General features: G+C 40.4%; 1 protein-coding gene and 1 long non-coding RNA gene across 9 annotated transcripts in view; one reads left to right on the top strand and one right to left on the bottom strand.

The window, feature by feature from the left end:
* Positions 1–505: 505 nt before the first annotated feature.
* Positions 506–12,192, top strand: part of ebf3a (EBF transcription factor 3a) — a 152,564-nt gene continuing 140,877 nt past the window's right edge. The window contains exons 1-6 of one of the 8 annotated variants that reach the window (XM_043712597.2): positions 506–672; positions 7,200–7,359; positions 8,536–9,082; positions 9,356–9,512; positions 9,859–9,922; positions 10,911–10,966. In XM_043712597.2, coding sequence (XP_043568532.1) covers positions 8,949–9,082; positions 9,356–9,512; positions 9,859–9,922; positions 10,911–10,966 — 411 coding nt within the window. In that variant the 5' untranslated portion in view covers positions 506–672; positions 7,200–7,359; positions 8,536–8,948. Of the gene's footprint in view, positions 673–7,199; positions 7,360–8,399; positions 9,083–9,355; positions 9,513–9,858; positions 9,923–10,910; positions 10,967–12,192 lie in introns of those variants that run through there. The other 7 variants (XM_043712598.2, XM_043712600.2, XM_043712602.2 and 4 more) reach the window with 7 other exon arrangements.
* Positions 1,049–8,041, bottom strand: LOC122561131 (uncharacterized). Its single transcript, XR_006314920.2, has 2 exons — positions 7,637–8,041; positions 1,049–4,334 (listed from the first exon to the last, which is right to left on the bottom strand). It is a non-coding gene; the product is annotated as an uncharacterized LOC122561131 (long non-coding RNA).

Raw genomic sequence — 12,192 nt, 5'->3', positions numbered from 1 at the left:
CCTCTCCCTTGTGGGAATGGCTGCCACATTTGAACTGAACTCCAGGGTCACCTGGTACGTGCCCTTTCACACCGTGACCCGCTTTCCAATAGTTCACCTAGCAGGGGAATTCAACAGTGTTGGCAAAAGACAGTTACTCCAGGAAGTGGAGCACAGTTTCAATCAACATTCTCTCAGATTCTGACACTTACACACTTTAAATGCTTAACCTTCAACACTTGAGAAGTTGACATAATATTTTTTATATATTAGGGGATACTGACTCCATTCCTTAATTCTCTCCCCTTCTTTAGTACTGGCTTGAGGGATGGGGCTGAAAATACCTGTGACTTAAGAGTATAGAAACCCACTCATCTCGGGTTTGAAGCTGAGAGTTGCTCGACCTTCCTCTGAACATTTTTTTCATAGACAAAGGCATGTCGCACCGATCATGCCCCACATGTCCCGCCTCCCCGGGCAGCAGAGACCGCGCTTGCGTCGGAGCGAGTTTCGCACTGGCCACGCGACCCCAATTTGAGTTGGAGACAGAAATTGACAACATTCGCCCCCTGTAACTAACCAAAGTAGCCCAGGATTCACAGCACATAAATAAACACAACATGACGGGTAAATAGTTCCGACTTTGACTTTAGAGGACATTCTGTCTAGTGTCTAATTGTCCATGAAAGAAAGGTAAGTGATGTTCTAGATTTCACACTGCCTTGACATGCCATAACAGTCTCACTTATAGGTTATAGGCAGACACGCTCTTTTGGTTCTGTATTTTAATGTCCCTTTTGCTATTATTTGTTACAACTCACAGATAGTTCGCAAATATTCTACCAACACGCCATGCAATCTTTCTCTCTTCATCTATGTACAATGTTCTGAAAATTCTCTCTGAAGTAAACATTTGGGTTTATATGTTTCTCGTTCTAAAATTTGTGTGCGTTATATATAATTCCATAATATTAAAATTAAAAGCAAGGAGCGTTTTCAACTTCTTCGAAACTTCCATGTAATTTGCGCTTCATTTAATAACATTTAGTCGCATCATTATTCGGGTTGCTTTTATTCACGCCATACAGATCAAACTCGACTCCAAAAATCCTTTGCGTGCCTTTGTATCCCTTTGTTATTTTTATCGTGGGGTACACGGCAAAAAGAAAATACCATTAAAAGTTCACAACAAATCGATTTTATTTGTATGTTTCCCCCATCGAAATAGACGTGTCTTCAGTAAATGAAGGTATGCGGTCGCTCGGTTTTCAGACTGAAACTAGTCTCGTTCTTATAGGTATGAAAATAACAAGGTGGAATACTTGAACTGTTATTAGAATAGTCATGAATCAACCGTAAAAGAAAACAGCAAGAAATTGATCGATGTGTCAGGAATATTGTTGATTTATTCAAGGTGGTAATTTCCTTGGTAGCGCGCATAATGTGCAGTAGACTCAGATTGATGATAAATGTTTTTATTTTTTTTAAAAAAAGCCGAAAAAATCGAACATCACCAATCTGAAAACTCAGGTATGTTAATCTGGAAATCATTTCGAAGGTTAAGTTATTAATTCGACAGTGTTCTGACCTGTTAATCAATAATCAGGAAATGGTCACTTGTAAAGCTATTTGGTTACGTTGTTCTTTGAAATTTTGGAGTATAGTTTTATTTGTGAGTGCGTTTTTTTTTTGTTTTTAATGTATCTAACCGTGAAACAATACTGCTGCTTGCAAAGGAATTATTGAGTAACATTATATTTTTGCCAAAAAATCGCTCCTTTAGAAAATTAACGAAGTGTGAAATTTGTATGACGTTTTCAGAATGAAAAGGTATTGTTTAAGTTTAAAGCTTTTTAAGTTGTTATCCTGGTGATACGCCAAGATGCCTTTAGGTGGCGCACTATCACCGTAAGACGAAGGTTACAATTTATTTGATCACTGTCCAAAAACGTTCGTAACAATCTTTGATTGCAAAGAAGTTAGCACATCTCATTATCCATTGATACCATCTGTGTTAGAACACTAGTTCTAAATAAAAGAAAATGTGTGCCTGTCAAAAACACAAGAAAACTGTTAAAACCCATATTAAATATATTTACAATTCATGTTTCTATCATATAATTTCCCACAGCAGATACCTCTTCAAATTAATTTTGTTAGCAAATGTATTTGAATCAAAGTTTTGTTCTGATTTATAGCTGTCATCTCCTGCATACACACATGTCCCAGAACCTGATATAGTATTAAACTTTATTCTCATGTCCTTATACGTAAATTAAGCTGCTGAATAATTTATATAGAGTTCAAGGGCACTACCTTTTTTTTGGCAGATTCGAGTGTGCGGGGATATCTCGGGGTAATTTCGCAAATTTGTCTCAGTTGGACCAGCATAAGTATCTGAGAACAAATTTGGAAATCTCGTTGACTAAGCTTAATAACGTGGAAGCTCGAAGTGCCTCCTTTTATTTTGCACTCCTTGTTTTATTAGGACAAACTGCATATTAATTGACTGGAAGCAATCTATGTTCTTCCATTGCCCCCCAGCTACGCTTTCGGCAGCCACAACCGCCCAGCTTTCTTTCTTCATTACGATCTGTTGAATAAATGCAAATTGCACCGTGGCATTACTAAAAGTAAATTGGCAACAGCTTTCCAATCAATAGTTCTATTAGTATGAAAATATACCAAATTTTAATGGAAATAGTTCCTCCTGTGCACTGTGCTGCTGCATCTATAGTGGGAGGCACGCGATGAGGGTGGACAGTCTGTTAAGATGATCGTTTTAGATATGACATTATTTTCGAATATTTATATGAGTGCTTTTTGAAAGTATATCACGTGGAAACGTAAACGGTAACACTGATTTTATTTTGAAAAAAATTATATATGCAAGTCAATTCTGTTAATTGTTTGCTATATTAGAATTTTCAATGATTCAAATTTGCAAATATATATATGTATATTTGGTGAGTTTAGAAGAAATCGGATTTAAATCCGTGTTTTGCAGTTGGAGTACAACAGGCAACTCTCAGCACTTTTTGCACATTTTCTCTCTGGGTTGCAGTCAGCCCCACACCGTCAGTGAGTGTTCCACCCTAGGTACGACATCTGGATTCAACATATTAAATATGACATCAATGTCCCACCGCTTACAAAAAGGTATCAGAATTAATTAAAACGAAGTGCTTTTTCATTAAACCCTGTTACAATACTTTAAAGAATGCGATCGATCCTTGTCCGGACAATTTCCACCTCTGTTTTTTTTCTTGGGATCGGGGAGTTTGAGGATTCGCGCAATGCAGTGAAACTTCCTGAAGCTGGGAAAGGAGACACACACAAAAAAGTTGGGACTCCGGGAATGACATATTCCCGGAGCTCGCGGTTGTTTAATTTTTGCAAAGTAGGTTTCCCTCAAACCATCCTGTTCATGAATAAGGTTCAGGTCCCCAGGAAAGTGACAGTAGCGGATTGGTTATGAAATGCATGCACCTTAAGCGTTCGACTCACGGAAATATTTTCCGAATGTCCTTTATATTTAGACGCGCGTAAAACAGTATTGGAGATTGTTTGAACCTTGTGTTTTTGTTTTGTAGAAGGTACCAGATCAGAGAGCGGTGTCAGAGCAGCTCCCTTAGCCCTGAGACAGTGCCCGGGTACATTGGGGGATCTTTGTAGTTTTCCTGTCAGACTAAAGCTGCTGTGAGCACTGCGTGTCTTCAAAACTTCAGCGCCATAACGCCTTGCGATCTATCCTGCGCTATGTCAACATCTAGTTTCTAGAAAGTGTTTAACCTGGCAATGGGAAAGTGAGGGGTAAAGTTGCAGATTGTAAACAAGTCCTGATTCCACGCGTTCCCAGACCATTGCGGTGCGCGTATTGATCCCGCCGCCTCAGCAATGTGAACACGATGGAAGCGACATCATGTGCAAAGAAACTTTGAGACATGCAGTTAATTCGTGTCAATCTGCCAACAGTAAGTTGACGGTCTGGATATTAATTGATGAGTGCGCGCTGAGGAGATGAGAAGCCCTATTCACCCGGCAGGTAACGTAAGGGAAACATTTGCGAATGTGAATGCGATGCAGTTAGTCCGTGTATAGATTTCTTGGTTGGGGTGGATGGTGGTTGAAATTGGGACAAAGTTAGTCAAGGAATTTTGTTGCGGATCAGCGGGCTTCTTTCCGCAGTCTCGATGTTGGTGAGCTGTTGAAGGAGTTCAGTTTGATCCCGAAGCCGAGTCTCTGGGCCTCCCGAGGCGGCGCTATTTGCCAAATATGCACCTTACAGGTTGTACTGTGGATGCAGGGATTAATGCTTTCCGCTAAATCTCTGCAAGGCGTTGAAGTGGATTTTCCTGAACAAAAAATACACACAAAACATGCTCAGCGTAGCAGCTAACCAGTATTTTGAATGATCAAAATCAAAGAAATCCCACACGCTCCGTCGCTGTGTTATCGAGGCACATTTATGAACTGAGTAATTTTCAAAAAAGTTCTGTCGAAACATCAATTTTGCAAACAAACTAAAAAATGGAAAGCATTTTTAATTGACCATTTGTCATGTGGCCTTTAATATAAGTGAATTGTTAGAACGGGTTCCACTTGTCCCAATTTTTAAAAAAAAAATAATCATGGGTTAGTTATTTGTTTATTTTGCTAAGTTAGAAAATAAATTGCGGTCAATTAAAATTGCATGACCAGATTTCGAAACTCAATAGACGATTAGTGTGATACGCAGTGCATGGTGCAGAAATGAGTGGAGTTTGCCACGCTTCCCTTCTCGTTATCACCTCACAGTGTACCAGGCGAGTTTAGATCCGAGCCCTTTGTGTAATCTCTCACTGCAAGTTTTAGATGCGTCGGTCAATTTGTTGCTGTAATATTGAAACTGCTTTGATTTATGCGCTAAATTGTCATGAGCGCGCGAAGCAGTTGTATAGTTTAAGCGCTCTCTCTCTCTCTCCTCGAAGTCAGAAAGGTACATTGTTTCTCTTAAGTGGGACGAGTAAACACCAGCAATTAACTCAGTTTGTGGTTATTCAGAAGGCATCGATTTTGTTTTTGATATTGTTCCGAGGGTCATCCAAAACCACTAGACTTTAGGTAAACTGAACAAAGGCAGCCAAGTGACCAGACAACAGCAGCGTGTGTTAAAACGGGATTGGAGGGTTAAGGTAAAACAAATGGCAAAACTGGAGATTTGGTGGTAAGCGGTGGCGATTGTGATTCTAGTGTGCGCTGCAGTGTGATGGCGAGCACAGGGACAGCTGGCGCTGGGGACCCGGGGCTGGGCCAGGGCCGTCTGACTGACTTTGGATTGACATCTGGGAGACCACTGGTGTGTGGCACGCGAATCGCTTGATGTCGCTATTTATATGCAAATTCTGTGTATCATTCAACCCTCACCGTAAATTTACAAAAGGAACACTTCACATAATAAGGAGGATCGTTACTTCGGGAGGTCTGTGACTGGACCATGCAAATCGGATTCAATCCCGCAAGCTTCTGTGGCTCACTGCCTTTGTCCAACAACGGTGAGAGCACACTGGTCCAAAAGTGGGGGGGGGGGGGGGGGGGGGGTTGGGGGGAATACATCCAGATCATTCCCAGTATTACAGAGTACAACTGCCACGACTTCCCAGTATGATTTTAACCAGATAATTCAAACAATATTTGACAACAAACAGCGCATAAATCTGTCTTGCCTCCTTGTACTGATCTGCCACCTTCCCCTCCCCTTTCCCCGCAACCATTGGAGTGAATTATTGAAATACTGCAAGGGTTCACTTTTTTTTTCTCTCTGAGCCGACTTGTTTCGTTCGACCACCTCGCTTCATTCATTCAGGAGGGAGCTGTCAGCAAAAAAAAAGGAGAGCTTGTTTTTGGGGTTCAGGGACTGCTATTAAAATTCTGTCCCCTCCGCACAAAGGGTGCCCGGGAAAATGGAAAACGCCTCTGAAAACACGGGGAACTCATTTGTTTGAACGCTCAGTCAGTTCACATTGAAGTGATGAAGTTTGAGTCGCCTTTATGCAACCCTTCCCCTACAAGATATGGCAGCAGTAAATTGTTGTGTCAGTACGGAGTTGTCACATTTTACCGCCATTAAATTCGGGTTGTTGCAAACAGTTTGTCAAAATGGTAAATTTGGGGCTAGATGATAAAGGCTGTATTTTCCACGCTATCGTCTGGAGCAGTCGTAGCCCAGACCAGATGAGAATAGAAAATGAGCGAAATATATTCAGCCCAAACCCTGTTGTGAGGAACAGCTGATTCCCCTATTCTGGCCAGATGGCTTCTGAACACAGATTTGCATTAATTTTCGCCTAATATCTTAAAAAAAAAGTGCTGCAGCTGCATTTTGTTGTCAAATACGTTTTAAAACTCTTTGGCTGCAGAACGAATGTAGCCTCTGTGACGGTTTTGCGGAACTTTTCAGGTTATGTTTTACAGTCAACGGTATCAGCTTTAAAAGGATTTGGCTAAACCCTATAATTTGGTAATCAGATTTAAATCGCCTCGGCGCGTGTAATCTGCTATAAGAACACTGTAAGTGACTTGGAGCAAAACACGTTTAACAGATTTGAAGTGAAAACCCTCTTAAATTTATATAAAAATAAACGATTTAAATAAAAGTATTCCCGTCAACTACTTAGTGCTAACGTGAACTATTTTGTTTACTTTGCTATACTTGATAAACACTAACACACATTTGCTATGACGGAGTTTCGCCTAAACCAGTGATTTTCAGAATTAAAATGCGCCTAAACAGTTCACCGGCTTCAAATATTTCATTTTAAAAAATAGCATCGAGATTTACTTATCTGTAACTTATATTTAATATTGCTTCAAATGCATAAACTTGTTAGTAATACAGATGTTCCTTATCGATATAACACTGCGACAAATCAGAATTTTTTTTATTTATTATGCATAATGTTTCCTGCACATTTTGATTTTAAAATACAGTTTTAGGTTTCTGTAGATCTATATGGCATCTTAATATGTGATGACTGCTTCTGAAGACTAATCTTATTACTTTCAATCGCCATAAAATATGATTTTATTATACTTACGTATTTAATTAGACGCCAGCAATGTAATGGATTTTGAAATCGGAATAGCAACAGCTTTGATAATTCACTTATCTGTCGCAATAGTCATTAACCCCCCAACACCAGAAAATAGATTGCTCTAACACATCTCTTTCTCACCCTCAGCGGAGTATTGAAATTCGAGTGTTATGGTGTCCCTTGATAACAGAATTCGGACTTCGATTTTCACCGATTAATTAAAATATTAGCGTACGTACGGTGCCAATTGTCAAAAAAAAAAGAATGGAAGGGCTAATACGAACGAAGAGAAAGAGCTGATCATTGAGTAAGTGACTATCCCTGATTCTCTCCCTCCAGCCTGGGCTCTTACCTTCAGTTAAAAAAAAGCACAGGGCAGCCTCCGTCCCTAGGGTCCCCTCCTCTGGGCACCAGCTAATACCTCTGAAAGACTAGTTTTAGTCAACAATAATCTAGTTAGAAATACATGTGGATCTTCAGGAATTCCTAGTGATCGCATGTGTTCAAAGCATCTAACTTCAACTCTTCTGCTTGCTGTGTTGATGCGCAACCCATCAACATTATATTGTTTGTAATAAATGTACCTTATAATGTGGATATTGATTCAGTGGACGTTGTCAGATCTTTTAACCTTAACTGATAACACGACCTGATGGGTACAAGAAAGAACGCAGTTTAGTCATTGAACTCAAAGCTGTGTAACGAAGGCATATTGTTTCACAAGGAGGCATCGATTTAAATAAATATTAAACACAATCCCCACTTCCGTGAAAAAAAGAATTGTCATTCATTTTTTCCCAAGTAGTCCCATTCCACACTTTGAATCCTCTTCTGCTATTATTCTACACTGACTGAGCTCTCAACCGGATTTGAGGCCCGTGAACGCATCCCACACACTGTTATAACTTTTAACTCAAACTTCAACCGCAAGTTTCACGCCACACGTATTGATCAGAGCAGCTTTCTCCCCTGCAGTTTGTGTTTAAGGTAACAACTTTGTCCCTTTAATTTCTGTTTGAAGACAAACAACTCGCGTGGGCTGTATATATTTTTTCCTCCTACAGGATTCATTATGTTAATAGCAATCTCCGCATTTGATTTTATTGGTTGTCAATTTCAGTACAACAAGAAGAAAGTATCTGTACGTAGACACAGAGAGAGTGTGAGGAAAAAGGAGGGCAGCTCACCAACGCGCGCAGGTTGGAGCTGTCAATCGCAGGCCTTGGAGCTATACGATTGGGTATGTTAATCAGAGCTCCATACATGGCCGCTATCTCCGCCCCTAAACGTCAGAATCTGTCAGCGCTGGTCCCGGGGGTTTAGAGTTTTGGCTCCCGGGAAAGGATCCATTCCTAGGGGAAAGAGGGCTGAGTTTGTATGTTTCCATCCATTCTGTGAGACGCTAAAGGCCCTAATCAACCTCTCCTGTGTCCAGGAACACCTCTATGGTAATCATTTTTCGTTTATTTGTCTTTTGGAGCAGGAGAACCTTGTCAGAAGTGGTCGATTCAGCAGTGTCCTAAGCAGAATACCTTTGATGCTGTAGCAGGATGACACCACACTGAGAGAACAACAACAAACAACATTTTTTTTTACTGTTAAACCAAATTTCCCGCTAGTTGCACTTTTTCTCCACAACGGATCACGATCCAACTAGCGCTGAACTACTCCTGCAATTGTTTATGTCGTGCCAATACAGGACAGCTTGAAGAGGAAGCAAGTCTGAACTCGGCTTTTCTCTTACTGATCATAACGAGCAAAGTCATCTCTCATCTATTCACCCCCCCACCCCCCCCAACCCCCCACCCTTTCGTTCGCCGTGGGAAAAAAAAATCTGACATCTCGTAGATCCTAACCCCGACCAGGAGCTGGTTGTGCAGACAAAAAATTGTTTTAATGTTTGGAATTCAGGAAAATATACCAAGAGGTGGGACGACCATGAAAGAGGAACCGCTAGGAAGTGGGATGAATCCGGTCCGATCATGGATGCACACTGCTGGGGTAGTGGATGCTAACACGGCCGCCCAGAGGTACGTATAATCCAATACTACCTTCCATCTGATTTTTTTATGTTTCTCGCATCGACCCAAAATCACTAAATCCCCTCAATACTCTATCAATTACCCCCTCTCCCTGTGCTCCCCTTCACTTTCCCTTTCATTACATCATATTACTGCTAGCGACAAATCAAGAAATCTCTAGTCTCCCAAATGTGATTCCCATCTCCCATGTTTTTCATCAGTTCCCCTCTGTCTCCAGTGCAGCTTAATTCTCACCGATATACTGTTATTGTTTTCCCGCAGCGGCGTGGGTCTGGCGCGGGCACATTTTGAAAAGCAGCCGCCCTCAAACCTCAGAAAATCCAATTTTTTCCACTTCGTCCTGGCCCTTTACGACAGACAGGGGCAGCCCGTCGAGATCGAGAGGACAGCTTATGTAGACTTTGTGGAGAAAGAGAAAGTAAGTTGCTCACTGTAGAAATTATTTTCTCTTTAAGTGCACAATAACTAACGAGCATAACGGTACTCAAGAGGCGCCCAAACCACGTGTAGTTCTGCTTGTTCTAACAGATCTCGACCGCTGCGAAAAAAAAGCTGGCTATTTATGACATTGTGTGTAAATATTATTTTATTGCAAAAGACGAAAAGCAAAATGTTTGCTATTGATTAGACGCCATGAACTCGCCTTCCAGATGCCAAAATGGAACGCAGTTAATTATAAACAAAAATATTTAAAGTGACATGAGAAATGAACTATGGAATACAATGAACAATAAAAATTACTCATTTATAATGGTTGATTTTAGGAGCCGAACAACGAGAAAACTAACAATGGAATACATTACAAACTTCAGCTACTGTACAGCAATGGTAAGTTGAATTGAATTGATTGAGAGCTGTACCGGTTGCTCTACCTTTATGTATTTTAATGGGGTTTGATTGCGTGTCATGTGGTGTAGATATTAATCATTGTTTATGGAACTTTGAAGTCTTACCTGGTTAGCATTTGAGTGTAAAAATAAACTAAAAGGACCAACAATTTAACGTCGCTTCTCCTGATCTATCCAGGCAAATTTGCTTTAGAAGTGAGCATGATGCTGCTCCCATACCTTTAAAGTAGGATCCTCGCTTAATCTTAAAATGTTGAATCTCATGCCCTATTCTGTGTTGTTGCACGCTAATCTGTGGAGCAGTCGATTGCACTGCATTGAAGCAGGCGAACACAGGCTATGAAATAAACCCTTCAAGTAACATTTCAAAGGCAAAAAAAAGATTAAAACAGTGCTGTGGGCTTGCTTTCCCCAGAATTGACCATGGACTCCAAATTGGAATACCCTAATCAAAGTGGTTAAGGGTACCTGTGACATGTATAACAATACCCCTTTGAGTATTGTGGAATACTTCTGGAAAACTTAAATATACCGAGTGTGGGACAGCATTGGCCCGGTTAAATATACCGAGTGTGGGACAGCATTGGCTCGGTTAAATATACCGAGTGTGGGACAGCATTGGCTCGGTTAAAGACCAACGCTCCACGCTCCGCTGCACTGTAAATTACACAATCCAACTAAACATAAAATTTACAATAAATGTCAAAATTTCATGAATTTCTTGGGATACAGTTTTCATTTCTCTGACGAATATTTTATTCATGTTTTATCGCCTATTTTATTGCGTTCATTACAAGGACATCAGTTCCCATATTTTGTTAAATTAACAGTATCCTTTTACAAACCGGTATAGTATCCAAACTTGACTTTATATTTTTGAATGCCCAGGATGTTGATAAGATTCTTCCATTGATAACCCACGTTTCCCCTTTTAAGTACCGTTAAATTTGATACTACTTTATTTCTAGGGGTGCGGACAGAACAGGATCTCTATGTCAGGCTCATCGATTCAATGACCAAACAGGTGAGACGGTCACACATACAGAAAAAAACTTTAATTTTTTCTCCCATTAGAAAGTTTGCAACCGTTGATCACTAATCCCAAGGCTCAATATTGTGCACAGTTTTACATGTTGCTAGGAAAGCAACACTTTTGCAACTTGAAGTGCTCCAAATGAATCGCCTGAATTAAAATATTTTTTTGTGTATATGTTAAGACAAGTTTGACTAAACGCGTATGTTTCAGAACACCTAGCGTTAGAGGTTCGCGCTTTGTGAAGTGAGACGTGATTGGATTTTCTTTTGGTCAGGCAATTGGCTTCTCCATTTGTCTGCGGTGTTGAATGCGTTCAGGTGAAAAGTCAGCGTGTCCTTTTCTAGTTCCAATTCACCTCTCAGCCCAGACTCCATAATTCAGCTCCACTTTTGTTCCTGCCCAGAAGCTGCAGGTTTGAGAGGGTGCGCCAGGGGTCATGAAACAGTCCACTCCCTGGGATCAGCTGTATTTCTTTATCATATGTCTGTCATACCTTGTAAATAACATAATTACAGGCAGTTGCTTATTAAATTATTTAGCCTGTCTTCTGCAACTTCAAAGGTGATAAGTGCGGTTGATCAAAAGTGCTGCACAGTAATTAGCCAACCGGAGGGGGCACGTTTACACTCCTTTCCGAAAGTCGTCAAATATTTCACCAGCTCCACGATACTTTTTTTAAAAAACATTACATTGCCATTTTAATTGTCACAAAGTCATTGGTGAATGTAACAAATAAAAAGCATAATTGAAGAAATTGTCCGAGCGGCTGGGTCTCCCTCCCACTCGGAGCAAACCGTTATTTTCTCTTGATTTTTGTACTTTTTAGTCAAGGGACTTTGGTTGATAATGTGCTCGATACGTGCCATTCAGACAGCTCCTGGAATCAGATTTCTTCCTCATGATACAAATGTACAAATCGTCGCTGAGGACATGCAGTGTTTTGTCGATTGTTTTTGAAAAGAACCAGAATAGGGTTTTTTTTTTGCCTGTTATTTGTGTACACTCCCAAAACTCTAAGATGATGCAATGGTTGTTTTTTTTTGGAATTAAAGAATTAAATCTGACAAGCGATTGTCAGCCAGCACCAAACTCCAGTGTTGTTTCCCCTTTGCAATAGTTATTTCAATGGATCAGAAAATCCCCTTAACGTTCTACAGAGCTCTGCAAGTTGACAATGTGGATTTATTCCCATTGTATCCAACAACTTGTTTATC

Source organism: Chiloscyllium plagiosum, unplaced genomic scaffold (assembly GCF_037043375.1).
Source record: "Chiloscyllium plagiosum isolate Xiang-an unplaced genomic scaffold, Cpla_swu_hap1 HiC_scaffold_22, whole genome shotgun sequence".
Lineage (NCBI taxonomy): Eukaryota > Metazoa > Chordata > Chondrichthyes > Orectolobiformes > Hemiscylliidae > Chiloscyllium > Chiloscyllium plagiosum.
Note: the sequence above shows the minus strand (reverse complement) of the source record. Positions and strands in the feature narration are given on the sequence as shown.